This window comes from Psammomys obesus, unplaced genomic scaffold (assembly GCF_907164565.1).
Source record: "Psammomys obesus unplaced genomic scaffold, mPsaObe1.curated_primary_1811, whole genome shotgun sequence".
Lineage (NCBI taxonomy): Eukaryota > Metazoa > Chordata > Mammalia > Rodentia > Muridae > Psammomys > Psammomys obesus.
Window position 1 is genome coordinate 736,805 of NW_026595981.1, and position 25,001 is coordinate 761,805.

Genomic DNA, 25,001 nt, shown 5'->3' on the forward strand with positions numbered 1-25,001 from the left:
CCCGCCCTGCACCCAGAGCCTCCCCTGCCAAGGTACCTTTCCCTGCTGGGTCCACAGCGGGGGCTCAAGCTGTCCACGAGGCAGCAGCCCATTCTCCAGACATGACAGAAAGGACAGCAGGTGCCCTCCCTGTGGGAAGTGCAGTGGCGGTCTCTGGATGCCATCCTGGCTCACCAGCACAAGCGTGCCGCCGCTCTCTGGTAGGATGAGTGCCCATGAGTGAGGCTGGGTCCCTTCTTGAGACCTCCTGCCCTGCCACCCCGGCCCAACTGTTGATTTCCCAGGCTAGTAAGGAGGGTAGGCAGGCTGGAACGTGCTTCGGGTGCTTCTTTAATAGGAACGGCAGAGGGCTGGCAAGGTGGCTCGGTAGGTAAAGGTGCCTGCTATAGGGCCTGGCAATCTGAGTTTCATTGCCATCCCTGGAACCCATGTGCTGGGAGGAGAGAACCGACTCCTGTAAACTGCCCTCAGGTCCCCACGTGTGCTGTGGTGCGGGTGTGAACATGTGCACTTATACACATGCTCTAAGTAAATGCAAAAATAAAAACAAAGCTGGAGAGTTTGGTTCAGCAGCCAGGAGCACTGACTTAACCACTCTCAAGAGCACCCAGGTTCAATTCCCAATACCCATGTGGCAACTCACAACCGGAACTCTAGTTGTGCCCTCTTGGGCCTCTGTGGGCACCAGGCCACATGGCGCATATATATATATATATATATATATATATATATATATATATATATATATATGACTGGGTTTTCTCTATGTAATCCAGGCTGTCCTGGAATTCACTTTGTAGACCAGGCTGGTCTTGAACTCACAGAGATCTGCCTGCCTCTGCCTCTCAAGTCTGGGATTAAAGGAGCACACCACCACCACCTGGATATAAAGTTTTCTGAGATAATTTAAAGATTAAAAAGTAAGTACAGCGGGAAGGCTGGCTGGGAGTGGGCCTCAGTGGTAGAGTGTGTGCATAGCGTGTACAATGTCCTGAGTCTGATTCCCAGCACTGAGAAATAAGGACATGAGGGGGACACAGAGGTCTGACAGGCCCATGCGCAGTGGACCACAGTGAGGCAGTGCCTGCCCTCCCGCCTCTGTGCCTCAGACTGCAGACTCACTTTGCTGGTGGCAGTGGATGCAGACGATCTGACTGAAGGGCACCACCAAGGCATAGTCCCAGTACACACTGCAAAGGAACCACATGGAGTCACTATGTCCTATGCCTCTGTCAACTGATCCTATCCCCCGGAAACTGTGCTGGAGATGGGCAGCCAGAGCCAAGCAGTGGCACAGTCAGCCCTGGTCCTCTGTGTCTCACGCTGTTGCCCTGGCACAGAGCCTGGCAGTCTTACTAGCCAGCACCTGGCTTGTGCAGACCCCTCCGTGGCCAGGCTGGCTCCGTCTCAGAGAGCTTGGGAGTCACTACAGGCAGCCAGCCTCTCCCTCTAATTCTTGGCATTGGGATAGGAGCAAGGCTTGTCCCTTGGAGTCTCTTTGTTTCTCCCTGAACCAAGCTTTGACACCCTTTCCTGCTTCTGTAGAGCAAGTGTAAGCCCCACCTCTTTTCTAGCTCAGAGTCCCCGAGAGTCCCGTTCATGAGTTGGTTGGGAGTCCACTTCAGGGTTAGGTTCTCTGCAGACTGGTGCAGGGAGAGGTAGCCAGGGACTGCCTCCATGTCTTCCTTCTATAGGGAAGAGATACACCAGAAGACAGATAATATGGGCCCAAGAGACTCATAGGATGGCCCATGAGAATGAGCCCAAGAGGGAATATGCCAGGCCAGCAATGGAGTCCTGGGGCTGGAGGCTGGCTAGGGCAAAGAGAAACAGAAGCTAGATCTGGTCTCTTTCTAATTAGCTCAGTGCCATTGGCTCTGTCCTGTCAGCCTGGGCGCCAGGTGCACCAGTGGCCAACCACACCCATGTTGGGCATTCACTCTGCCAGCTGGCTGCCATCCTAGCCCTGGACAGCCTGGATTTCCTCTAGCAAGCCAGGGCAGATGTCATGTCTGTCTACTGCCAACTGGCATGAGTCATGTGACAATGAGGTATGGGGTAAGGTGGTATTCCTTCTCTCTGGTCAAGCTCTGGAGCAAAGAAACTGGCTGACGGCTTCTGGTTCTGGTATCTTCTAGAGAGGGCAGCGAGGGGAGATTTGCAGCACAGAGCGTTCTTACCGGCTGCACCAGCACGTTGTTCTTGCCATAGAGCAGCCGTGTTCTCGAGTTCTGGTGCAGTGATTCCACGTACTCACGGGCACAGGCAGCTAGCCGGTCTTCCGAAGCACCGCCACTGGAGTGGCGCTTCCGGATCTGCCAGGAAGGTCAGGGCTCAGGCCCCTGTCCTGGGAAACTGGCCTGAGGACTTGAGAACCTTCAGGCTCCTGTGCTGGGTCCCTCTAGCTGACTCTGCCACCCTTTGCCCCTTAACCAACACTAGGCACGGGCTAGGGCTACTGGCATTTAGGCAAGTCTTAGTGCAGACAGAAGGTTCTCTTGGGTGGCTACTGCCTGGGGGCCCATAAATATATTCTGAATAAATGATTATGCAGTGATTATTTTCTGCACAAAAGGTGCAGAGAAGGATACTAACCCCCAGGGCAGGGCGCTTTGCTGGGGAGTCCTGACGATTAGGGGGACCCCGGATACGGTGCCTCTGGACTAGCTCATCAGCAGAGGGATCAGTCCAGTAGTGATCAGCTGTCTTGAGCTTCGTGTATTCCAAGGCACAGGGTCCCACTATGGAGACAGGGATGGTTAATTTAGCTGGGGCTCTTTCATCACCCACTGCTCACTCTACTGACCCAATACAGCCTTTTAAGTTTTGAAGCTCACCTAGGAGACATGCCAGGATTGGGCCAAACACGGGGTCTGCCAATAATGCCTCCTTCTCGTAGTACTTGCTGCCAAGAGGAGACAGAGACAGACTATCAGGGCTCCTGGACTCAGGCCAGGGTGGTCAAGCTCACTCAAGAGAAGCATGCCCAGAGACCAGACTCATGTCAGCCACCACAAAAGAATAAGTCCGTAGGAGGAAGTGCTGTAGGGTTCTTGATGTGGCCTATATTCTTGGGGTGCCAAAAAGGGCTGGAGGCATGCCTACAGAGTGCTGTGGGCTATTAAGCGTGTAGAGGGATGAGGCTGAGGTGGACCAAGCAAAGGCCCAATGGCTGTGGGCAGTCACCTGCAGTTTTCAGCCAGGTACTGTACAACCCTGTCCAAAACTTTCTCCACGAGTGCCGTGCGCACCCATATGTGTTTCAAGGCCTGTGGGCTGAGAGGTGGGGCCTTTCCAGTGGTGGAGCCCTGTTTTCGAAGGGCTTCTTGGCTGCTTCCTGGTGGTTTCCTGCAAGGAGAAGGGAAGGGAGGCTTCAGTAGCCAGGCCCCAGTCTGTCGGCACTGAAGTGAGAACAGTAGCATAGCAGAGCGCCGGGCTGAGTAAGGAGCTGAAGCAGAGAGGCAGGATATGAATACTGCAAAGGGCCACCCCACTCTCAGGCAGGCCCTCAGCCAAGAAGCATGTAAGGCAGGGCAGGAAGCCACCCTTGAGGCAGGCTATCTTCAAAGCAGTAAATGCCAAGGAGAGAGCAGAAAAAAATGCTGGGAGGGGCTGGCTCAGGCCTTACCTGCCCTCTGCTTGTTGCTGCAGCTCCTGCACCTTGTGGCAAATATCTTCAGCCACGGGGCATGTCTTTCCCACTTTGGTGAATAGGGCTGCCATCTTGTCACTGCGCAGAAAGCCAGCGGCTCGGCGCCTTAGCTGATGCAGGAGGCAAGCCTCCACAGCACCTGGGTCACAGGGAACAATAGTATCTGAGCCTGGGTTAGGGGTCACCCCACTTAGCTTTACCCGTCCTCCAAGCAGCCTCTCCACATATGATGAACTTAGCGTATGCAGCAGGAAGGAATGCCGAGAGCCAAACTTCATGCGAGGCTCCCCGTTCACACTGTGGCTTCTGAATTCCTTCTGGTAAACTCAGGTAAGGTGCTAACCCATCTGAGGAAGGGGAAATCCCTCTTACCTTGAAACCATAGTATGCCTGTAGAGAGGAAGGGGCCAGGGCAAGCCTGAATTGTGCTTGGAACTAGGGGTAGCCCAGAGAAATATACACTGTCCTTCTGCCCCAAAGCCCATGGCGGACTTGTGGGAGTTGTCAGGGGCCAAGCTGCTCTCCCTTGTCTAGCACACGCATGCTTTCTGTACGCAGTGTCACCTTGGCGGGCTGTGAGGTTCATGAATGTCTCCACCTGCACGTACAGGAAGCAGGTGCAGGAAGCACGTGGCCCAGAAGCTCTTCTAGAGAACACGGCGACACAGCTGCTAAGGAACAACGCTCCGAGGAGCCTGAAATACTGATGAAGCCTTTGCAGAGGTCAGCCCCGACAGCCTCTGGATTACTTATGAGCACAGCAGCTGAGAGAGAGATTTCTCCCTGCTGTCCTGGGAGGGCTTCCCTCAATTCATTCATGTTTTCAGGGGCCGCACTTCATCTCTCCCTCTGGACCCTGCTTCCCCCAGGAAGGAGAAGGCCTGGCAGGGAAGAGCAAGAGCTGGCCATGGCATGCGCAGGTCCTGAGAACACTGGGCGCACGTGTCCCCAAGAGCCTGGCCATGACTGAGGCCAGATGAAGCAGGGGCAAGGAGACACGCAGCCACGGACTAAGACTCTGCAGTGACCACGCTTCTGGGAAACCTGGAAGTGCTGTGTTGCCTATGCACTGGGGTCATTAGATGGCATGTCAAACCCTTCCTCACCCCGGCTCTGACTCTGTTTTCCTTTTTTTTTTTTAATTTTTTGTTTTGTTTTCGGCTTTTCAAGACAGGGTTTCTCTGTGTATCAAGCCCTGTGTGTCCTGGCCTGGCCTTTCAAACTCAGAGTTCCGCCTGCCTCTGGGGTGGCACAAGGCCCATGTCTATTCCTGACTCCTTACCCTCCCTGTTCAAAGACTGATAGCCAGCCAGTCGGTATGAGCCGGTGTGGCAGGGCCTGTGTGCATCAGAGGATCATGGCTGCTCCACAGGTGGGTGAAAGAGATGGGTTTTGTTTTTGTCTTTGGTATGGGAGGACTAAGGCCCTGACAAGTTCTTCTTCTTCTTTTTTTTTTTTTTAAGAGTTACTTAGTTTGAGCATGTATACTGTGTTAAGGCCAGAAAAGGATGAGGGGTGTCCTCCTGTATCACTCTTCACCTATTCCTTTGAGATAGGGCCTCTCCTTGAACTCAAGGCTCTTATTTTCTAGACTAGGCTGAAAGCTGTTCTCCTGACTCCACTGTCCTCAAGTTTGGGTACAGGCACATTCAAAATGTGTGCCTTGTTACACAGGGGCTGTGATCCAAACTCTGGGTCTCATGATTTGCACATCAAGTCCTCCTAACTGCTTAAACCCTCCATCCAGCCCCCAAAGAGCTTTGATCAGCACAGTCATGGTATGAAACTTGGACTCAGGAAGTAACTACTAATTTATTTTAAAGGTGAAGTCTCATGTAGCCCAGACTTTTCAAATTTGCCACCTATCTGTGTGGCTTTGCACTCTTGAGAGCTTCCTGGCTTCACAGTTCAAGTGGTGGGGTTACAGACATGCATCAACATGAATAGCCAATAATTACTTTGCAGTTAGATTTTTTTCACCTGTTTTTCTATCTTCATTTGAGCAGTTAACAGGCAGCTGCTGCTTTCCTATAAAGGATTTTTGTTTGTCTTGGACTGGAGTCGAGAAGGGAGGGGGCCCTGAGGTCTACTGCTAGCTCAGTGACAATACCCCAGTGGAAGGAGACAGCCTTGCTCCAGCCTTGAAGGACTCTGTTTTAGAAGGCACAGCTTTTCCTTCCCAAGATGGTCATACATCTGTACCTATGTATATGAAGATGTGTGTCAAACATACAGGAAATCTTTGGTTTAAATGTTCATGTGCTCCCTCTCATGGCTAGTCCTGCTCTCTGAGGGTCTAGTACGGCCCTGGAGTGTCCAGGTCAGTGACTCTCCAGCCTCATTCTTTCAATGTGGGGCTGCTGTAGCAGCAGATCTGTGTTTGTGGGAGGTAGGCACCATTTCCTGATGTTGAATCCTCATTGTGTAGAAGGGAAAGACACCACACTGAACAAAGCCAGAGTGGCAGTAGGTGGCACCAGTCCTGCGGGGAGTCATGTGCCTCAGTGATGTGAGTCACTGCAGTGATCATGAATCATTAGCCTTCCCACCTCCCCCCACAGTGCAAATACATCAGCCGCTGCCATCTGGGGAGCAGCCACTCCATTCGGCCTCACCTGCCCTGCCAGCAGCCTCTCAGCACAGGAACGGTTCTCCTGAGAGCCAGCAGAGGCAGAGCTCAGCAATTATCACAGGGAGGGATGTCTGGGGGAAGCCCAGACATCACACCCATCACCGGGTTCACACCATGGCTTCTGAAGTCCTTCTGGGAAATTCAGGCAAAGCGCCAAGTTGTGTCTGGGGAAGCAGGAATCCCTCTCACCCTGGTAGTCTTCAGGGACCTGTGAGGCCAGGTGTTCTTGGCCTAGTTCCATACCCTCTCTCATCAGTGACTGCCAAAACCATAATATCCTACTCAGTTCCCACTGCAGAGATGAAAATGTGGTATGTGCAGCATGGAGGCTAAATAATAACAATCCTATCAAAGATAAAAGAGAACTATTACTTAAGGGGGCTTGTAGATGGGCTTCCTGGGCTCCAAAATTACATTTAAATTATATACAACTTTTAATGTAAATTTCTGTAATACATTAACAATACTCAGGTGCCCCTCCCCCCAAACTAGGGAAGAGAACCAATGGCTTTTACTTCTTCTTTTTTTTTTTTTTTGAATTTTATTTTTTTCTTATCAGTTACATTTTATTAACTCTGTATCCCAGCCATGTCCCGATCCCTCATTCCCTCCCAGTCCCTCCCTCCCTCATCTCCACCGTGCACCTTGCCAAGTCCACTGATAGGGAGGACCTCCTCCCCATTCATCTGATCCTGTTTTATCAGGTATCTTCAGGACTGGCTGCAAAGCTCTCCTCTGTGGGCTTTTACTTCTAAGAGAGGGTCCAGACTCCAAAAAGATTAAGAGAAGTTAGGAGCACTTGATGTTGTTCTGGTTCATTAATTAATTAGCTAACTAACTAATTATTTAATGTTGCCCAACATGTCTTTAATCCCAGTATTCAAGCTGCCAAGGGAGGAGAAAAAAATTTCTAATTTAAGGCCAGCCTGGTCTACATAAGTAAGTTCCAAGGCCAGTCAGGGCTAAGTAGTAAGAACCTGTCTTCAAAAAAAAAAATTTTTTTTTTACACTTACACTTAAGAGTATGTGGAGGTCAAAGGACAACTTGCAGGAGTCAGCTCAGGCTTGGGAGTGAATACCTTTACCTGCTGAGCCATCTTGCAGGCCCCATGCCCTGAGACTTCTGAGTTGAGCAGAAACCCAAACATGATTCTAACTTGTTCAGAATTTCCTCCCCAGAGAACACCTTTTACAGGCAGATTGAGTAGGGCACTGTGAAGCCCCATTTCCCAGGGTTGGGGGGCAAGTCCAGAAAGACCTGTGTGACCAACCTCCTCATGGCCAAGGATACCAGGCAACTCCAGGTCCTCACCACCTGAAACCTGCCTCCAGAGCGCTACATCATTGTAAAGGCCACGCAGGTAACCACAGAGCCAAGGCACCAACTTGTAAGGCCATCCCTGCAAAGTGAGCTGTTTGAGCTCTGGGCGTTCAGCCATGGACGCTTCAGGACCCTCTGTCTCAGTGAGTCCTGGCAGCATGTGGATATACCATAAGGCAAAAGTCCTAACATGGTTTGGTTTATTTCATATGAGAAAAAAAATGTACTAGTTAATAAATCTCGACATAGAAATGCTTGGACAAGTAAATTATAATTAGAAAAAAAAAAACCCTAGGAAAAATCACAAAAAAAGAAAAGGACAAGCCAGGCACAGTGGTGCACACCTGTAATCCCAGCATTTAGGGAGGCAGAGGCAGATGGATCTATGAGTTCAAGGCCAGCCTGGTCTACAAATTGAGTCTAGGACAGCCAAGGCTACAAAAAACAAAAACAACAAACAAAAAACAGAGAGAGAGAGAGAGGATTTACAAGCCTCTCACTACCCTCTTACTACTGAACTTCATTTCATGGTGCCTCTTAGAGTTTGGTCAAATGATCCCAGGAACCTTCTCCATTGTAATCTATCCCATCGCACCATCAGGAAAGCTCAGAGAAGGCAGAGCATGGCTAAATTTATCTCTAACGTCTTGCTGTGAACACTCACTGAAGATTGATATTGTCCTTTGAAGGAAAGCCAGACCAGCCTGAGGGACTCCTCAGGCTCTTAAAGTTATGGAGCTTAGTAAATGCTACCTGGAGCTGGACAGCACAGTGCTCATGGAGCCTATCAGCCCTCGTCTCAACCCGCTGCACACCGATCTAACCATTCCAAGTGATCATTTAGAGTAGAGGCACTGGGTCAGATCTGGTGGCACCAGCCTGTAATCTCTGCTACCCAGACTACCACAGGAGGGTTGAAAGTTTACCCTGCCTGGGCTACAATGTATCTAGAAACTTTTGGGGTACAAAGATGGATGGATACTGGAAGTTAGGTATACTGCTACTATGTTGTTGTGGGAGGGTTAGTGATGTCATTCCTATTTAGCAATTGGACACTTTCAAAGTTACAGATAACCTCTGACCCAGCAATCCCTCCTCTGGGATTTTTCCTACTGATGTAAGAGCACAAGTAGAAACCACCCATGTGCCCATCAACAGGGGTCAGGCTAAGTAAACATGGTTTGTCCCCACAGAACAGTGTGCAGCTCTAAGAAACAAAGAGGTGCTCTCTAAGAACTAACAGGGGATACCTCCAAAAGCAAGGTGCAGGATGGGATCATTGCATGGCACCTTCTGATTACAGAAAGGCTGAGTGAGCCATCTGTGGTTGGTTGCTCATGCATGTAAGTCTAGTACTTAGAGGCAGAGGCAGAGGCAGAGGCAGAGGCCAGCCCGGACTATGAATCGTCTCAAAATAAAGGGGATGGAGTGAGCAAAGGTCAAGATATTCTTTTCTGAGGCAGGATCTAGATGAGGCAGGTAGACTAGACATCCCTGAACTTTTGATCCTTCTGCTTTTACCTCCCAAGTGCTGATATTACAGATGTGTGCCACCATGTTTAGCTCACATGTTTATCAGGATTTAAAAACAGTAACAACGGGCTGGAGAGATGGCTCAGCTGTTAAAGGCTAGGCTGACGACCAAAGCCAGTGAATAACCCCTCTAGATGGACACACGGAGACAAAGGCGCCCTGTGTGCGTGGTGAGCGGCCCAGGGAAGGACTGAGACACTGGGAGTGCCCCTTTCCTATACATTACCAGTTCAAGATAACACTAATTGAGTAGGGCTGCCCTGGTGTCTGCTTCTGCCCTCGGGGCGTGCAGGCTCCTTGTGCACCGAGATGCACTGGAAGGAAGCAAAGCATAGCGCGTCTAGGAGGGTGTAATACAGAATCTTGGTCAGCAGTGAGTGTGCCTTCTTGGGAGGCAGCTTCAGTGAGACAGCTCGTTTAATTGGGGAGGAATAAAGGCTATTTAACCTTTGGGGAATGGGTAGGGAGGCTTTTGAGGTGACTGTACATCACTGGCCTGGGGCCTAGGTGCTGGGAATGTCTCCCTTTTGTGTGTGTGTTCTGAGACAGGGTTTCTCTGTGTAGCCTTGGCTGTCCGGACTTGCTTTGTAGAGCAGGCTGGCCTCTAACTCACAAAGATCCCCCTGCCTCTGCCTCCCTGAGGGCTGGGGTTCAGGGTATGGAGCCACTGCACAGCTGGAATGCCTTATTTGCATGAAGAGGAAGTCCAGGTACTTGCTGGACATGGCCTTCTAAGGAGAGAAGTTTACCTATAACCTGGCAGCCAGGCTACATAACCTCAAGGGTGGCAGAGGTACAGCTATGAGCTCCGGGACATGCAGGCCCAGGGCAGGGAGGGAACAATCCTCCTCCTGACAATCTCAAGGAGATTTTTGGGGTTTGTATACACCTCAGTCGCCCTCGCTCTTGCTCCAGGCCGGCTCCCCCATCCGCATGGCTGCCCAGCCCCACAGCCCACAGAGTACATGACCCCCAGGGGTTCCCAAGCATTAGGTGATGCTGGAGACCCTGTTGGGTCTGGGAGAGAACAGGCCCCAGAATGGTCACTCTGTCCATAGTACCGTCTTTCACCAGCTCCCGCTTCCTCATGCTTAGCCACTACCTGCTTAGGGCAGCAGCAGGTAACCTGAGCTTGGCAGGAACCAGAGAACAGTTCTGAGTGCTATGATCAGCCTGGGTGTTAGGAGCTTACAAAAATGAACAGAAGCTATGGCAGTGACTGGGAAGGCCCCTCTGAAACTAGGAAGATGCCAGCAGCGTCTGCATATACACTTGTACCTACAGCACTGCTCGGCAGTTGAAGTCCTGGCAATGAGGACTGCCTAGTTGGGCTAGTACAGGGGGTGGCGCTCACAGTTAGCACAGCATTGCAGGAAGCTGGCCGAAGGCCTAGAAGAGTTGAGGATAAGAGGAAGGCAAGTGTGTTGAGTGGCTGGCCCACCACCTCTGGCTCAGTTTCACCTTTTTCCCCGTGCCATCTGTACAGTGGGGGAGTTGAGTTGTCATGGAGAACCGGAGGGAGGGAACTGTGGGTAGAACAACCATCCACAGGTGTTTCAGTTTGATCCTGAAGCTGGGGCTGTGGTGGCAACCTGCAGAGTAGTTTTGGGGCTATTGGTCCAGGCCTCTGCATAGTGGGAATAGGAGGAGCAGTCTGGCTGGAAGGGGAGGACAGGAGGCTCTTCACAGTGGAACTGCCAGAAGTTAGAGCTTTGCTGCAGGTGAAGCAGGAGGAGAAGAAAGGCTTCCCCAGGACACTACCGGGCTCTCTCCTCTCTACTCCTTATATCTCTGATTGTCCACGTCTACCCTGGGTTTGGTAATGGCTGCCTGCACTCACACTGAATAGTCCCACCGTATTTGGGACACATTCCCTCTTAGCTCACAAGGTGGTACTGACTTTACTGCAACTTTGGGGTACTCAGTTTTGCTCACTCCTAAAATAACAAAGCAACATTCCCCTATAGATGGGGATTGGGAGGAGAAAGACTGGTCTGATTTTTCTGGAACCAAGGTGAGAGAAATGAGAATCACGCCACACCAACTCATTTCCTTCACCCTGAAGGGATGCTGTGGCTTTCCAGTGAGCCAGTCTCTTCCTCTGTGGACAGAGGCTGAGCACATTCGCTGGTGGCCAGAGACCCACTCTCTCCTAGAGTCTTTGGTCAGCACACGCCCTGTCAGATGACTGTAGCTGACAAAGGTGACTCCTCTGCAGTGCTCTAATTCCTGTAGATTTCACCCTGGGGTAGACCCTACAGGCACACCAAACAATCTCAACGTAGCACAGACTTTGGACCAAGACAGATATGGGTTCAAACACTGGCCCCTGATCTTATCCATATATCCTTATCCTCACATCCCAGCTTATCCTTCTCCGTACAAAATCATTTTGTTGAGGAAAATTTTAAGGATCTACAAAAGTGAGAGGATGGTATAACCCCCTCCCCACACACACCCACTGCCCAATTTGAATAGCTAACAGGTCTCAGCCAAATTTTGTTTCAGCTAAGTCATATGTAACCAGATTTTTCTTATCTTTGGATTATTTTTATTTATTTATTTGTTTGTTTGTCTTGAGATAGGCTTTCTCTGTGTGGCCCTGGCTGTCCTGCAGCTCACTCTTAGACCAGGCGGTCTCAAACTCAGAGCTCTGCCTGCCTCTGCCCCCGAGGGCTGGGACCAAAGGTATGCATTGCTGCTGCCACTGCCGCCACCCTCCAGCGTTGACCCATTACATATGCCTTTATTGAGCCTACAAAAATAATCACTTCTCTCCTTTCTTTTTGGAGCCAAGGTCTTGGCATGCCGCTCTGGCCAACCTAAACTTATGCTGACCAGGATGGCCTCACACTCGAAGCAGTCCTGTTTCTACTGTGCCCACCTGAGTGCTAGGATTATAGGTGCATCATAATGTCCAGCCCTGATAACAATTACTTAATATGATCCAGCTTCCTTCCTGATTGCGTTCCTAGATTTCAGATTTCCCCACTGTCTAGATGTTCCAGGTTGCTAGAAATGTGGACTTCTAGCTGGGATCCTAGGGTATGTCTGAGGAGGATTTCCACACAGTTGGGAACACTGGATACTATGTTGCATGCTTCACCTACATGGCTCTTTTGGGTTCTTTATCTCCAGGGCTTGGTTACTGAATTAATTACCCACCCCTAGCCCCGAGCAGCTCTTCCAATGCTGGAATTTGGGGCTAGGCTCAGAGTCAAGTAACTAGCTATGGGTTAGACAAGACCAGCATATACACCTTGGTCTGTCTGACTCCAAAGACTCAGCAACAGGCCAAACCACATGCCCTTGGCTGTACCCTAGCACAAGGGGACAGAAACAAGTTCTAGACATCTGCCGTCCTACCTGATCTTAGCTGAAAAGCTGCCTGACTTGTTCATTTCTAGATAGAAAGCAAAAGCTAGATATTCTGAGAATAAGCTATTCAAGGGACACAGGAGGGAAGGAATCCCTTTCGCTGAAGAGTCAGGCTGGCACCGCCTGGAGTCTGAATCACAAAATGTGCAGAAACATCTCTGGTTGCCGTATCCCAGGTGGGATGAACCTCTTGCAGCACCTGCTGCTAGCTCAGTTTATTCGGGGATCTCTTTGCCATTCCCTGAAGGAGCTCACTGCAGGGGAGACCTAACCGGCTAATGAAAGCTGCTTAGCAACAGGCAGCTGGTTAATAAAGCCCCATGTAATTCCTAGCTCCAGGCTCCACCCCCACCTCCCATTACAGCTCAGCCTCAGCCTCAAGCAACCCCCAGGTTGGCCCAGGAAAGCTGATGACTGAGGAGATAGCGCTGGCTCCACCCACAATGCCTAGCAGCTGGTGATGGTGCGAGAAGATACAGAGTCTGAGAACTGCTCTTTAAACTCCTCTCTCAGCCACCTAAGGTTAAGATCCACAGGGCTGAGTGTGCAGCTCAGTGGTAGATGCTTGTCTAGCCTCCCTCAGGATCAAGGTTCAATCCCCAGCATGGAAGCACACAGACACACAGATACACACACAAGCAAAAAACCCTAGGGCCAGGCACGGTGGTGCATGCCTTTTACCCCAGAACTCAGGAGGCAGAAGTAGGCAGATCTCAGTTCAAGGTTAGCCTAGTCAATATGTTCAGTTTCAGGCCAGCTACGGATACCAGTGAGGCCTTATTTCCAAAATCAAACAAAGGCCCCAACTAGAAAGATGCTGTGGAGGGAGGTTAGCCTCAGAGAAACACAGCTTCAGGGGCTGATGCCTCAGTTACCTCAGATCAGTTGATGGCGGGAGAATAACTACGCAAGAGCACATCAGAGGCGAGGTTGGGGCACAACCTGAGGTGATCTGCTGTTTAAGGCTGACCCTTGGCGCTCTGTAATAGCACATGTTAAGGGCACTACCCTCCCACCACAGGAGGTGGCTGGAGACACCAGTCAATGGTGGGGGGGTAAAGGCTGGGAGGTGGCAGAAATATTGACAAAGCATTGGAGAAAATACACTGCTGGACTGGAGAGTTGGCTCAGTGGTTAAGAGCACTGGCTGTGTTCAATTCCCAGCAACCAGATGGTGGCTCACAACCAACTATAATGAGATCTGGTGCCCTCTTCCGGCGAGCAGGTGTACACGAAGAATATTTTTTAAAAACTAAAAAGCAAAACATACTGTTAATTTGATTCAACTAGAGACAGGACTCAGAATCTCAGACATTTTAAGCAAGTATTCTACTCTGAGCTCCAGCCCAGCAGTCTTTTTGTTTGGTTGGTTGTTTTTTGAGACAGAGTTTTTCTGTGTAGCCTTGGCTGTCCTAAAACTCACTCTATAGACCAGGCTGACTTTGAACTCGGAGATCCACCTGCCTCTGTCTTCTGAGTTCTGGGGCTCGGGGTGTGTGTCACCACCGCTTTAAAATGTTTTAAAACATTTAGTGTGTGTTTGTGTGTGGACACACATATGAACTTTCTACCATGCAGGACTCCCGGGGAGTGGGGGTCATTTCTCTCCTTCTACTGTGTGGGTTCTGGGGAGAGAACTCAAGCCATAGCAAGCACTTTTACCCACTGAGCCGTCCTCCAGCCAGGCCTTTCACTCTTTTTAAAAATTTAAAATGTGTGTGTGTGAGAGAGAGGGGAAGTGTGTGAGAGAGAGGGGAAAAGTGTGTGTGAGAGAGAGGAAGAGGAAATGGGGGAGGGAGAGTATGAGAGTGAGAGAGAAGGAGAGGGAGAGCGAGCACAGCGTGAAGGTCAGAGGACGACCTCCTAAGGTTGGATCTCATCACCCTGCTGTGATAGGTCAAGCTTGTACCCTTGGGTGGCAGGTGCTTTTACCTGCTGAGCCATCTTGCCAGCTCCATGGACCTTCTTAAAAACATCTATTAATTTTAAATATGTGCATGCGTGTGCACGTGAACCTGTGCGTGTGGGGGCCCTTGGAGCTGGAGCTACAGATGGTTTGTGAACTACGATGTGGACGCTGGAGGGATCAAGCTGCAAGAACAGCAAATGCTCTTAACCTCTGAGCCATCGCTTCAGCCCCCCAACCTTGAACTTTGCTATCTCCTGATTACACCCCTCAAATGCTGGGGTAGTGTGAGCCACCACACCCAGCCAACCTTACCAGCAAGTCTTTACATCAACATTTAAAACTGTGAAGATCATGCTGCAGGAGCACAGTGACGGAGCGCCAATGTGTGCAATCCCCAGTACCCTAAACCCACATATACTCCCCTCCCCCCCCAAATAAAAAAAAAAAAAAAAAAACAATGCAAGGACCATACTATGGTCTTGCAAAAGCAAACCTGCCAAAACTTGCAAGACAAAGAGGGAACCTCAAAGATTTTTTTCTCTCGTGCTGGTAGTTTTGGGCCCACTCTCTAAGCTTCACCCTAGCCTAGACTGATGCTCTGGCCTGGGGTGCAGAGGTAACTGCAGCTGAGCAGGACTGCCACAAGCTCTGCAGCGGGAGGGGCAGCACCTAGCTTCCAGGCTTGGCCTCACAGGAACCTTGTTTTGAGACAGGGCCCACGTAGCCCAGGCTAGTCTCCAAGGGGATGGCTTTGAACTTTTGGTCTTCCTGCTTCCACCTGAGTAGAGTGCTGGGATTGCAGGCATACTTCACACACCCATCATAACAAGGAAAGTGTCTATCTGCAGGGCCTGACTGGGTTCTGGACAGACAGGCTTAGAAATCACAGCACTTTGAACAAATGTACCTTCTTTGTCAGTCCCGTGACCCCTGCCCTAGAGTCTTATTTCAAGCCCTGAGTAACAGGAATCAAAGTCTGGCCAGAACTTTCCTAGGTTTGCCCATGGCCAGGTTTCAATTCAGAAAGTCTTCAGTTCCATTTGGTTCTCTTGGAAGCTTTTATTTTCAGCTCAAATATACACACTATAAGAAATCTTAAGCCTGGTTCTCCTTGGTTACGCCATGGACCCCAGCTCCTAAATGCTCTGGGACAGAGTCTTAAACTGCAAACTGTGACATGGAACCTTGTGTGTAGTGTGTGACTAAATGTGCGAGGGGGTCATGAAAACTCTGGAGATAATAAAACATGCAATGACTAAAAATTAATTCAAAATCAATGTTTCAGGCTGTCAAGATGGCTCATAGGGTCTTTATGTCAAGCCTACTTGAGTTTGATCCCCAGGCTCCATGTGGTGGAAAGAACTGACTCCCACAAGTTACCCTTGTCCACCCCTGTGATGCTCCTGACTACATCTGGGATTAACTAAAACCAAGTGGCTGGGTGCACCTGGGAGGGACTCTTTCTTTCTCTTTCTTCTCTGTCTTTCTTCCTTTCTTCTTTCTTTCCTTCTTTTTTCTTTCTTTCTTTCCTTCTCTTTCTTTTCTTTCCTCTTTCTTTTTTTCTTTCTCTTTCTTTCTTTCCTTCTCTTTCTTCTTTTCTTTCTTTTTTTTTTTTAATTCAAGTGCTTTCTACAAAGCGGTGTAGTTTGCTTGTTTATTTATTTATTTATTTATTTTATGTATATGAACACGCTTGTTTTCACGCACACCAGAAGAGGAATATCAGATTCTATTGCAGATGGTTGTGAACCACCATGTGGTTGCTGGGAATTGAACTCAGGACCCCTGGAAGGGCAGTCAGTGCTCTTAACTGCTGAGCCATCTCTCCAGCCCTCTTTCTTCTTTCTTTCCTTCTCTTTCTTTCTTTCTTCCTTCTCTTTCTTTCTTTCTTCTCCTCCTCCTCTTCCTTCTTTCCCTGTGAAGACAGGGTTTCTCTGTGTAGCCCTGGCTGTCCTCTTGAGTGCTAGGATTAAAGGTGTGTGTTACCACCGCCTGGCTGGAAGGTCTACTTTTAGTCCAGATCCTTTGAGGTGTGAAGATGCAACTTTAATCTGAACCCCACTTTACAGTGGCAGCCTGTAGAAGGTCATGGAAGAAGCAAGCCTGCTCTTTGCCTGCTTGCCCTTGTCTCCTTGGTAAATCTGGTCCTCCACTGGACTGGAGACTTTTTCTTTGGGGTTCTCACTTTTACTGAAGATCAGTAGAGATATCCAGCCTCGTGGACAGCACAGCTACTGGAGCTCTCAGGCTTTTTGTTTTTCTCCTCCCCTGCCCCCGACACAGGGTTTCTCTGTGTAGCCTTGGATGTCCGGGAACTTGCTCTATAGACCAGGCTGGCCTCAAACTCACAGAGATCCATCCACCTGTCTCTGCCTCCCTGAGCTCTGGGATTACAGGCGCTCTACCACCGCCTATCTTTTGGGTTTTCTGTTATAGACACCAGTGTTGGACTAGCTGGATCACAGCCTGTAAGCCACTCTAAAAAATGCCTCATCCATCCACCTCATATAGACATATATGTTCATTCTATCAGTTTTGTTCCTTTAGAGAATGGTGACTAATATAGCCCCTGCCAGCATGGCACATGAGTCCTACCCACATAATAAGTAAATGTAAAAACAATCAAGCACGTTGTAAATCCTGGTTGTTTCTGGCAGCATTTACCTAGGCTGCAGCCTTGGCTCTGAGCAGGCTTGTGCACCCTACCTGTGTGACACCACACTGGCAACGCTGCCTGTGATGCCAAATCTCAAGCTGAGATTTTTGTATATTATAAACTTTGGTGTTTGTACTGTATAAACTTTTTTGCTCTTATACAAACACAAAAGTTTAATTACAAAAAATAAAGACTTCCAGAAATTTCTTACTGTCATTCCTTAGCATGTAGCAAAGTAGTACATCTCCATATGTATGTTAGATTTCATGTTTAATACTTTATACTTTCATTATCTTGTGCATATGTGATGGTAAGTGTGAATGCATGCATGCCATACAATATCTGGGGGTCAAAGGACAACGTGTGGGAGTTACTTCGTCCTCTGCTCCCACCAGGTTCTGAAGATTGAACTCAGGTCCTCAGGCTTATATGGCAAGACTCTGAGCCAGCTCAGAATGTCTGATTTTAAAATCTGGTGCCTGAGTTGCTGATGTGTATTTTATAAAAAGTAACTAAATAAGATGGGTATGGTGGTCCATGTTTTTAGTCCCAGCACTTCGGAGGCAGAGGCAGGAAGAGGATTTGTAAGTTTGAGGCCAGCCTGGTCTTCTATGTGAGTTTCAGGTCAGCGAGAGCTACACAGTGAAGGCCTATCGAAAAACAAACAACCTTCCCACCACACATGCATGCATGCATGAACACACACAGATACCAAACCAAACCAACCAACCAACTAAAAATCAAGAACGGTGTGTGTGTGTGTGTGTGTGTGTGTGTGTGTGTGTGTGTGTGTGCGTGCACGTGCAGACTGGGGCTGGAAAGATGGCTCCATCTGGGGTTTGCTGGCCAGCCAGCCTGGTTTAATTGGTAAGCTCCAGGTGCCAGTGAAGACAAAGGAGGTATGGCCCCTGAGAACAGCATCTGAGGTTGACCTTGGCCTCCACATGTACTCACACCTACACACAACCACACCCACAAACATGCTAACACACTAACACACATAAAACCCCAGACTTGTTGGGGATCAGGAGAAGCCTGGGTCTGAACTCCTCTGGCAACTTCACATGGAGCAAGTACTACCATGTCACTTCAGTCCCTGACACTGAGGCCTCACATCAAGGCAGCTTCTCTTGCAAACATTTGTCTGGTCCTGTGGCATTTATATTTGCAGCAGTGACTTTTAGGAACCTCAGAGGATCAGCAGAACAGGGCTCTTCCTGTTCCTGGACTCAGTTTAAAATCCCGGAAACTTGAAGGCTTTTTTTTTTTTTTTTTTTTAAGATTTATTAATTTATTTATCATGTACAGTGTTCTGTCTGCAAGATCACTAGAAGAGGGCACCAGATCTCATTATAGATGGTTGTGAGCCTTCATGTGGTTGCTGGGAATTGAACTCAGGACCTTTGGAAGAGCAGTCAGTGTTCTTAACCTCTGAGACATCTCTGAAGTCTGAAGGCTTTGTTTTGTCTACTACAATAATTTAAATGGTTAAAAGGAAAACCATTCTTGAGTGTGATCTTCTGGCTTGATGAAAGAGATCAGTGCTTTAGACAGGAGACTCAGAGCTCCCAGAGGGCTGGGAATCCCAGCCCAGCTGCAGGAAAGCAGACAGGGGCTTCTCATCCGGCAGCCAGAATGTGGGATATTCAATGCTTCTCTCCTGCTGGCCTTCCTCCACCCCTTTCCTTCATTCTCCCCTGGCTACCCACACACAGCACCCATGCACAAGCTGTTCTCACTATGTGGTAGCTCTCTAAAGGGAGTGCTTTGGCAAAGCCTAGCACTGAGCCAGAATTCTAATATGCTTCTCAGCTAATAATCATGGCACTGGGGAGCCTTTTCTTTCCAAGACCATGGATTCTATGAAGAAGACGATGCAAAAGCAGGGGGTGGGAGAGATCGCTCAGAGGTTAGGGACTCTGGCTGTTCTTCCAAAGGTCCTGAGTTCCATTCCCAGCAACCACATGGTGGCTTATAATCATCTATAATGAGATCTGGTGCCTTCTTCTAGCCTGCAGGCACACATGTGAGCAGAATACTGAATAAATAATAAATAAATATTTTTAAAAATTGGGCTGTAGACTGATGAATCAGGGCATCATATGAAAGACCTGGGGAAACTTGCCTGAAAGGAAGATGCTGGGACTGCGAAGCGGCAAACCTAGCCTCAGCCCAGACACCAGAGGAGGGAAGTTTCTGCTCTTGCAGCTCCTGCATGTTCACAGTCGTAAACTCAATCCCCACAACAATCGGAGGTGGATATCACTGCTCTAATTTTAAAAGAGCATATTATGGGTAACAATAAACTGGTCCAAGATGGGCATGGCATGGTGCATGCTTATGTACCAGTAACTGTGAGACTGAGGCAGCAAGATTAAGAGCCTGAGTATGTTCAAGGCTAGCCAAGGCTAAATAGAGGAAGAGAGAGAGGGGGAGATGAGAGAGGGAGACGAGAGAGAGAACATCACTCGACCAAGATGGCTTACGAATCAGGCAGAACACTACTTTTCAAAACCCTGTGTCACACAGCCTCTGCTCACTGGCTGCCTCTCGCAACCACCCTCTATAACTGTTTTATTTTCCTCCATAAATCTTGTTACTATTATCACGATACATCCTTTTTTCCTTGTATTTCCTTTTCTGTCTGCCTCTCAACAGAACGTATGTTCCTGGGGAAGAGGCTGCCTGTCTTGTCCCTGTCATTCTGCTGCAGAGAGAACACTGTCTGGAGAATTGCTGGACGTAGGAGAAAGGCAGCTCTGTCCCTCTGTTGCTAAAGGCAGGGCCAGTACACGCTAGGCTCGGGTACCCTCCTTGCCTTACGGGTGTTAGAAGATGGCCAAGTTTCTAGAAATCAAAGAAAAACTTTGTGTGGATATGAGCTTTTTCCAACAAAAGCAAACATGTTTCCTGTTACAGATGCCTCCCCTTCCATTCAACTCCGTTCTACAGCCAGAGGCCCTGGCTGTTCATCCATTCGTATCTGAGAGTTACTAAACCAGAGGACTCATCTTTTCCAAAACCAAGTGCTCAGTCCTAAGTCTGCGAGCCACTGCTGTAAGGCGTTCACTCACCACACAGAGCAATGATGTGGCTGCTATCTTCATGCACAAACTTCCTGGTGACGGCTTCCTCCATGATTTGCTTCACCTGTGAACATATGGGCATCTTCATTATTTTATTTTTGCTGTTCTGCTGATCAAACTCAGGGCAAACACTATTACTCAGGCTAGCATTACTGTTTAAATTTTTCTCCTTAGTATTTATTTCTCTTGGGGTTTGAGGGGATAGCTCAGTGGTCGGGCATATTTTGGACATACAAGGCTCTTGGATTTAATTCCTAGCATCTGAAGGGGTAAAAAAACCAATCAGTAACAAAACAGGCCTCTGGAAAGGTAGACCTTGGTCTGTGTTTTGGGGTACTTGCAGAGATAAGGATGGGAGGCTGGGAAAACAACTGTCCCTTGCATAGTCTGCCTCAAGCTTTGTGGAGAGGATCCACCAACCAATCAGTGCAGAGGTTCCAGTTCAGACAAAAGGGTCCTCCTGCCTAGAAGGCAAGGGTGGGAGGTGATTTGCTCACCCACGCTCAGCTGGAGGGCTTCAGGGCAGACACACTGTTCTCAGGGACAGATGGTCTTCGTACAACCGGCCCCTCCTTTTCCAAGGTTAGGAGTAGGTCCATCCATGTCTTACCAACTCCCATGTGTTCCAGGTAGGTTCTAAACCTCTGACATTTTGGGGTTTGAATTAGAGGCTGGACTGAGCTAGAGTGAGACCCTGTCTCAATTCCCAACCCCCAAAGGCCCATACCGCATTGGGATGTAGCTCCACGGTAGAGTGCCTGTCACTTAAGGTCCCCAGGTGTACTCTCTAGGACCACAAAAGTGCTCTTTCCTTATTCTTTAAGCACAGAAAGAAGGGGGTACAGGATAACCTCACAAGCTTAGTACGTTCTCACACACAGGAAACACAACGAGTACCAGATGCGGTGGTGCACGCCTGAAACCCCGACCCCAGGGATATGGGGGCAAGAGGATCAAGACTTTGAGGCCCAGGCTGGCTCATCAGGTAAAAGTTCCTCCTGAACAAGCCTGATGACCCGAGTTCAATTTCCCAGAACCCATGTCAAAGTGGAGAACACACTGTATAGAACGTCCTCTGACCCACCCAAGTACACAAGGCCACCCTGGTTTACACAGCCAGTACAAGTCTTAAGTTTGGCCTACAAAAATTTGTCTTTAAACAACAAATGAAATAGAACATACAAGCTGTTTGCCAGAGTACTTGCTTTGTTATCTTCCCCTCCAGTCACCACTTTTTCCGAAGAGCACTCAAGTACCCACCATCTTTCCTTCCTTCCATTGTGTGTGTGTGTTAGTGGTAACTGAACCCAGGGTCTTGTGCATGCTGGGCAAGAAAGCCATTTTTCAGGTCTCTTTGTGTTATTGCTGTTTTGAAACAGGGTCTCAAAATGTAGGCTTGGTTGGTCTGGAACTCACTACATAGCCAAGGCTCGCCTTGAACTCACAGAGATCTGCCTGCCTCTGCCTCTTGAGTGCTAGGATCAAAGGCATAAGCCACCAACACCTCTTTTTAATTTTTTTCAGACAGGACCTTACTAAGCTGGTCTGGAACTTACTGTATAATCCATGCACGCCTGGACTTTCCACATGCTACCTGCCCAACCTCTGAGACATTACATTAGTTTTGCACTTAAAAAAGCAATGAAACAGTATGGAGTGTTTGTGACTTGTTTCTTTCACTTTTTTGAATGACTTATGATTCGTTTCTGTTGTATATGATGGAAATGTAGGTTGTTGATTCCCAGTTGTGTGAAGATACCACAGTTCACTGGCATTTAGGCATTTCCAGCTTGGGGTTGTTATGAATCATAAGAACATCTGGACATATCTTCTGGTGAACATATGCAATGGCTTTTTAAAATTTTTATTTCTAGGCAAGGAATATGATGCATATATTGTTTCACTAGATACTGCCAAAATGTTCTCTAAAGTGGCTGCAGCAGTTTACACTTCCATCAACAGTACGAGGTTCTATTGCTCTTAACACATATACCAGATTCGATGGGGAATTTGCCAGGAGCAGATAGCACAGCTGGGAATCAGAGATGGGTTTCCTCAACCCCAGGATAAAATCCTAAGGAAAAGTATGCCATAGCAGAGACAGTCCTTATCTTTTCAGGGATTTATTTATCTTTATTTTATGTGTATGGGTGTACTGCTTGCATGCCTGACGTTTATATGGTACCTGCAGAAGCTAGAAAAAGGCATCAGTTCCTTGGAACTGGAGCTAACAATTGTTAGCTGCTGACTCCTGGGAATCAAACTTGGAAGAGCAGCCAGTGCTCTTAAGGACAGAGCAAGCTCTCCAGTTTTCTCTCTTCTACATTGTTTGTTTTGAGACAGGGTTTCTGTGTGTATAATTTTGGCTGTCCTGGAACTCACTCTGTAGACCAGGCTGGCCTTGAACTCATAGAGCTCTGCCTGCCTCTGCCTCCCTGAGTGCTGAGATTAAAGGCCTGTGCCACCACCACCCAACTTCTCTTCCATTTTCTGAAACAAAGTCTCACTATGTAGCCCAGGCTGCTCTCACACTATATAGCCTAGCCTTAGACTGAAACTTCCTATAATTCTACCTCAGGATCCTGAGTGCTGGATTACAGGCATATGCTCCCATGTTCAGCATTACTCTTTGCCTGTCATCCGTTGGACAGGATGCAGTGTCCTGATGACATCCTGACTCCCAGTGTGTTCTGTTTTATTTTATCTACTTATTTTGAGGTAGGCTGGCTTGGGTATCATAAGAGATCCATCTGGCAGAGTGGTGAGATTAAAGGGAGTAATGACACACACCACCATGACAGCCCAAGGTCCTCTAGTAACATGCGTTCTATGCAGAGTGGCAGAACAGCTGTGGCCTAAGGAGAAATGAAGGGCCTGGAGGTTCCTCCTGCTGGATTGCTCATGGTTAGGGGTTAGGTAGATGAGGATCAGATTGAATCAATCATTGCACTCCAAACTGTTAAAAACGTCCTTGATTACTTCCCAGGGAGTCTAAAGATGTACAGGTGTGAAGCAGCTGGAGGGACATAGACTGGGTCAGGAGGACCTACTGATGCTCTTAGGATCAGTGCAGAGGTCCTCTGTGAGAACAATCCTGCTTCTAGTTCTCAGCTGTCTCTTCTTATAGCTCTTTCTGTAGACCAAGCGTTACAGAGCAGGTAAGCTTTTGCCAGGAAGAAACATCCTTGCAGCACAAATTCAATTTTCAAAGAATCATTCTTGAAACAGTGTCTTTGAGAACTGGGAGGAAAATCATGTTCTCTAAAGTATTTTCCAACATACTTAATCAATTCTCAAATTTGGCTCATAGTTCCTGTACGTCTACGTTCCCCCAAGTCTCTGCCTTACACTGCTTTCTTCTTGGGGAAAATCACTGAGATTTCTCTTTTCTTTGGGGACAAGGCTGGAGCTCAAGACTATTGGGAAAAGCCCTGGCCTAAGAAACCCTCACTTGGTCGCTTCACATCACAAGCACCATGAGGTTGCTCACGAAAGCTGGGAGGGCGATGGCTTTTGACTTTTCTGCCGAGAAGGAAGGGAACAGTTAGGGCACAAGAGCTAGGTCATGGTTAATGCAGAATGAGAGCCCAGGGTCTCCTCAAATCCTGAAACTCTAAGTGTGCATGTAAGCACATGGTATGTTTATGTATGCGAGATAAATAGTATTACCCCGTTTTAAAAAGAGACTAGGAAACCAAGACTTGAAAGAGCTTAATTAACTTTACCTAAGTTCACATAGAACTAAGTCTGCACTGTTCAAGACTTTCCCATCAGACCTCAGTTTCCAAGGTCAGCAGATGTGTGCCAGGCCCTGGATAAACAGTGGACAAGCAGACAGGTTTCTTCACACCTGGGAGACCTAGCTACAGAGGCAGGTTGGGGAAGAAGGCCTCATTCATTTCATGGACACTGCGGGCTCTCTCACAAGCTGGTGAGTCATTCAGCTGGGCAACCCCCACCCCACCCCACCCCACCCCCGAAATTGAAATGAGCTTTTAAGAGGGTCAAGGTAACGGGAATTAGTAGAGAGAAACATTCCTGTTTCTGAAGGATTTCCCTTAAAAGAGGAAAAATAATCTGAGTCTTAAAAACCATTCTTAAAAATACCGGGGTTCCTGGGTAAGGAGGTGGGCGTGGAGGGAGAGACAGTGAAGTGTGCGGCGAACCTTCAGCCGGCCACGACTCACTTGCCAGGGGAATACAAGAGGGCGGTGTTGGACACCCGGGAGCGGAGCCCCTAGATCTCCGGCCCGACGTCTCGGGAGGCCCACAAGGGCCCCGTCCCCTCCCCGGGCAGTACCGGCCATGAATGGGCCACTCGGGTGCTCCAGCGATCTCCGCCACCCCTCCCCCGACCGCGGTCTCCCCGAGCTGCTGCCGTCACAGGGCGGGGAGAGGGAGGAACTGCGGAGCAAACAAGCCCCAGGGCACTAGCCTGACCCTGGCCGAGGGCGCTGCCTGGGGCGCGGAGGGCAGCACGGGACCCCGCCCCCGCCTGGCCCGAGCCCGCAGGCTGGCGGGCGCGCGCGTGGGGGCCACGGCCCCTGTGCTCCCGAGGCAGCGCGGGAGGGGTGCGAACCCCTGAGCCCTGCCCCGACCGTACCTCCTTTTTCACGTTCCACAGCAGCTTTTCTTTGACTGCGTTCTCTGCGCTGCCCATGGTGCGGCAGGTGGCGGGCGGGCGGCACCCCGCGGCCCCGCGCCCCTCCGCGCCTCCCGACTCAGCGCCCCACGCGCGAGGCGGAGCCCCCGGCCGCCGCACTCCCTGCCTGCCGCCGCCGCAGCCACTGCCCTGTGCTCAGCTCCGCAGCCATCTTCCGAGCCCCGCAGACGT

General features: G+C 49.2%; 1 protein-coding gene across 2 annotated transcripts in view; it reads right to left on the reverse strand.

Annotated features, from left to right (window-relative positions):
- Window positions 1-24,909, reverse strand: part of Sgsm2 (small G protein signaling modulator 2) — a 40,085-nt gene extending 15,176 nt beyond the window's left edge. For both annotated transcript variants that reach the window (XM_055620115.1, XM_055620114.1), the window contains exons 1-10: window positions 24,771-24,909; window positions 20,156-20,231; window positions 3,629-3,791; window positions 3,187-3,348; window positions 2,838-2,905; window positions 2,596-2,741; window positions 2,181-2,315; window positions 1,564-1,688; window positions 1,123-1,190; window positions 37-197 (exon numbers count right to left, since the gene is read on the reverse strand). In XM_055620115.1, coding sequence (XP_055476090.1) covers window positions 37-197; window positions 1,123-1,190; window positions 1,564-1,688; window positions 2,181-2,315; window positions 2,596-2,741; window positions 2,838-2,905; window positions 3,187-3,348; window positions 3,629-3,791; window positions 20,156-20,231; window positions 24,771-24,827 — 1,161 coding nt within the window. In that variant the 5' untranslated portion in view covers window positions 24,828-24,909. The remainder of the gene's footprint in view (window positions 1-36; window positions 198-1,122; window positions 1,191-1,563; window positions 1,689-2,180; window positions 2,316-2,595; window positions 2,742-2,837; window positions 2,906-3,186; window positions 3,349-3,628; window positions 3,792-20,155; window positions 20,232-24,770) is intronic.
- Between the last annotated feature and the right edge of the window lie 92 nt (window positions 24,910-25,001).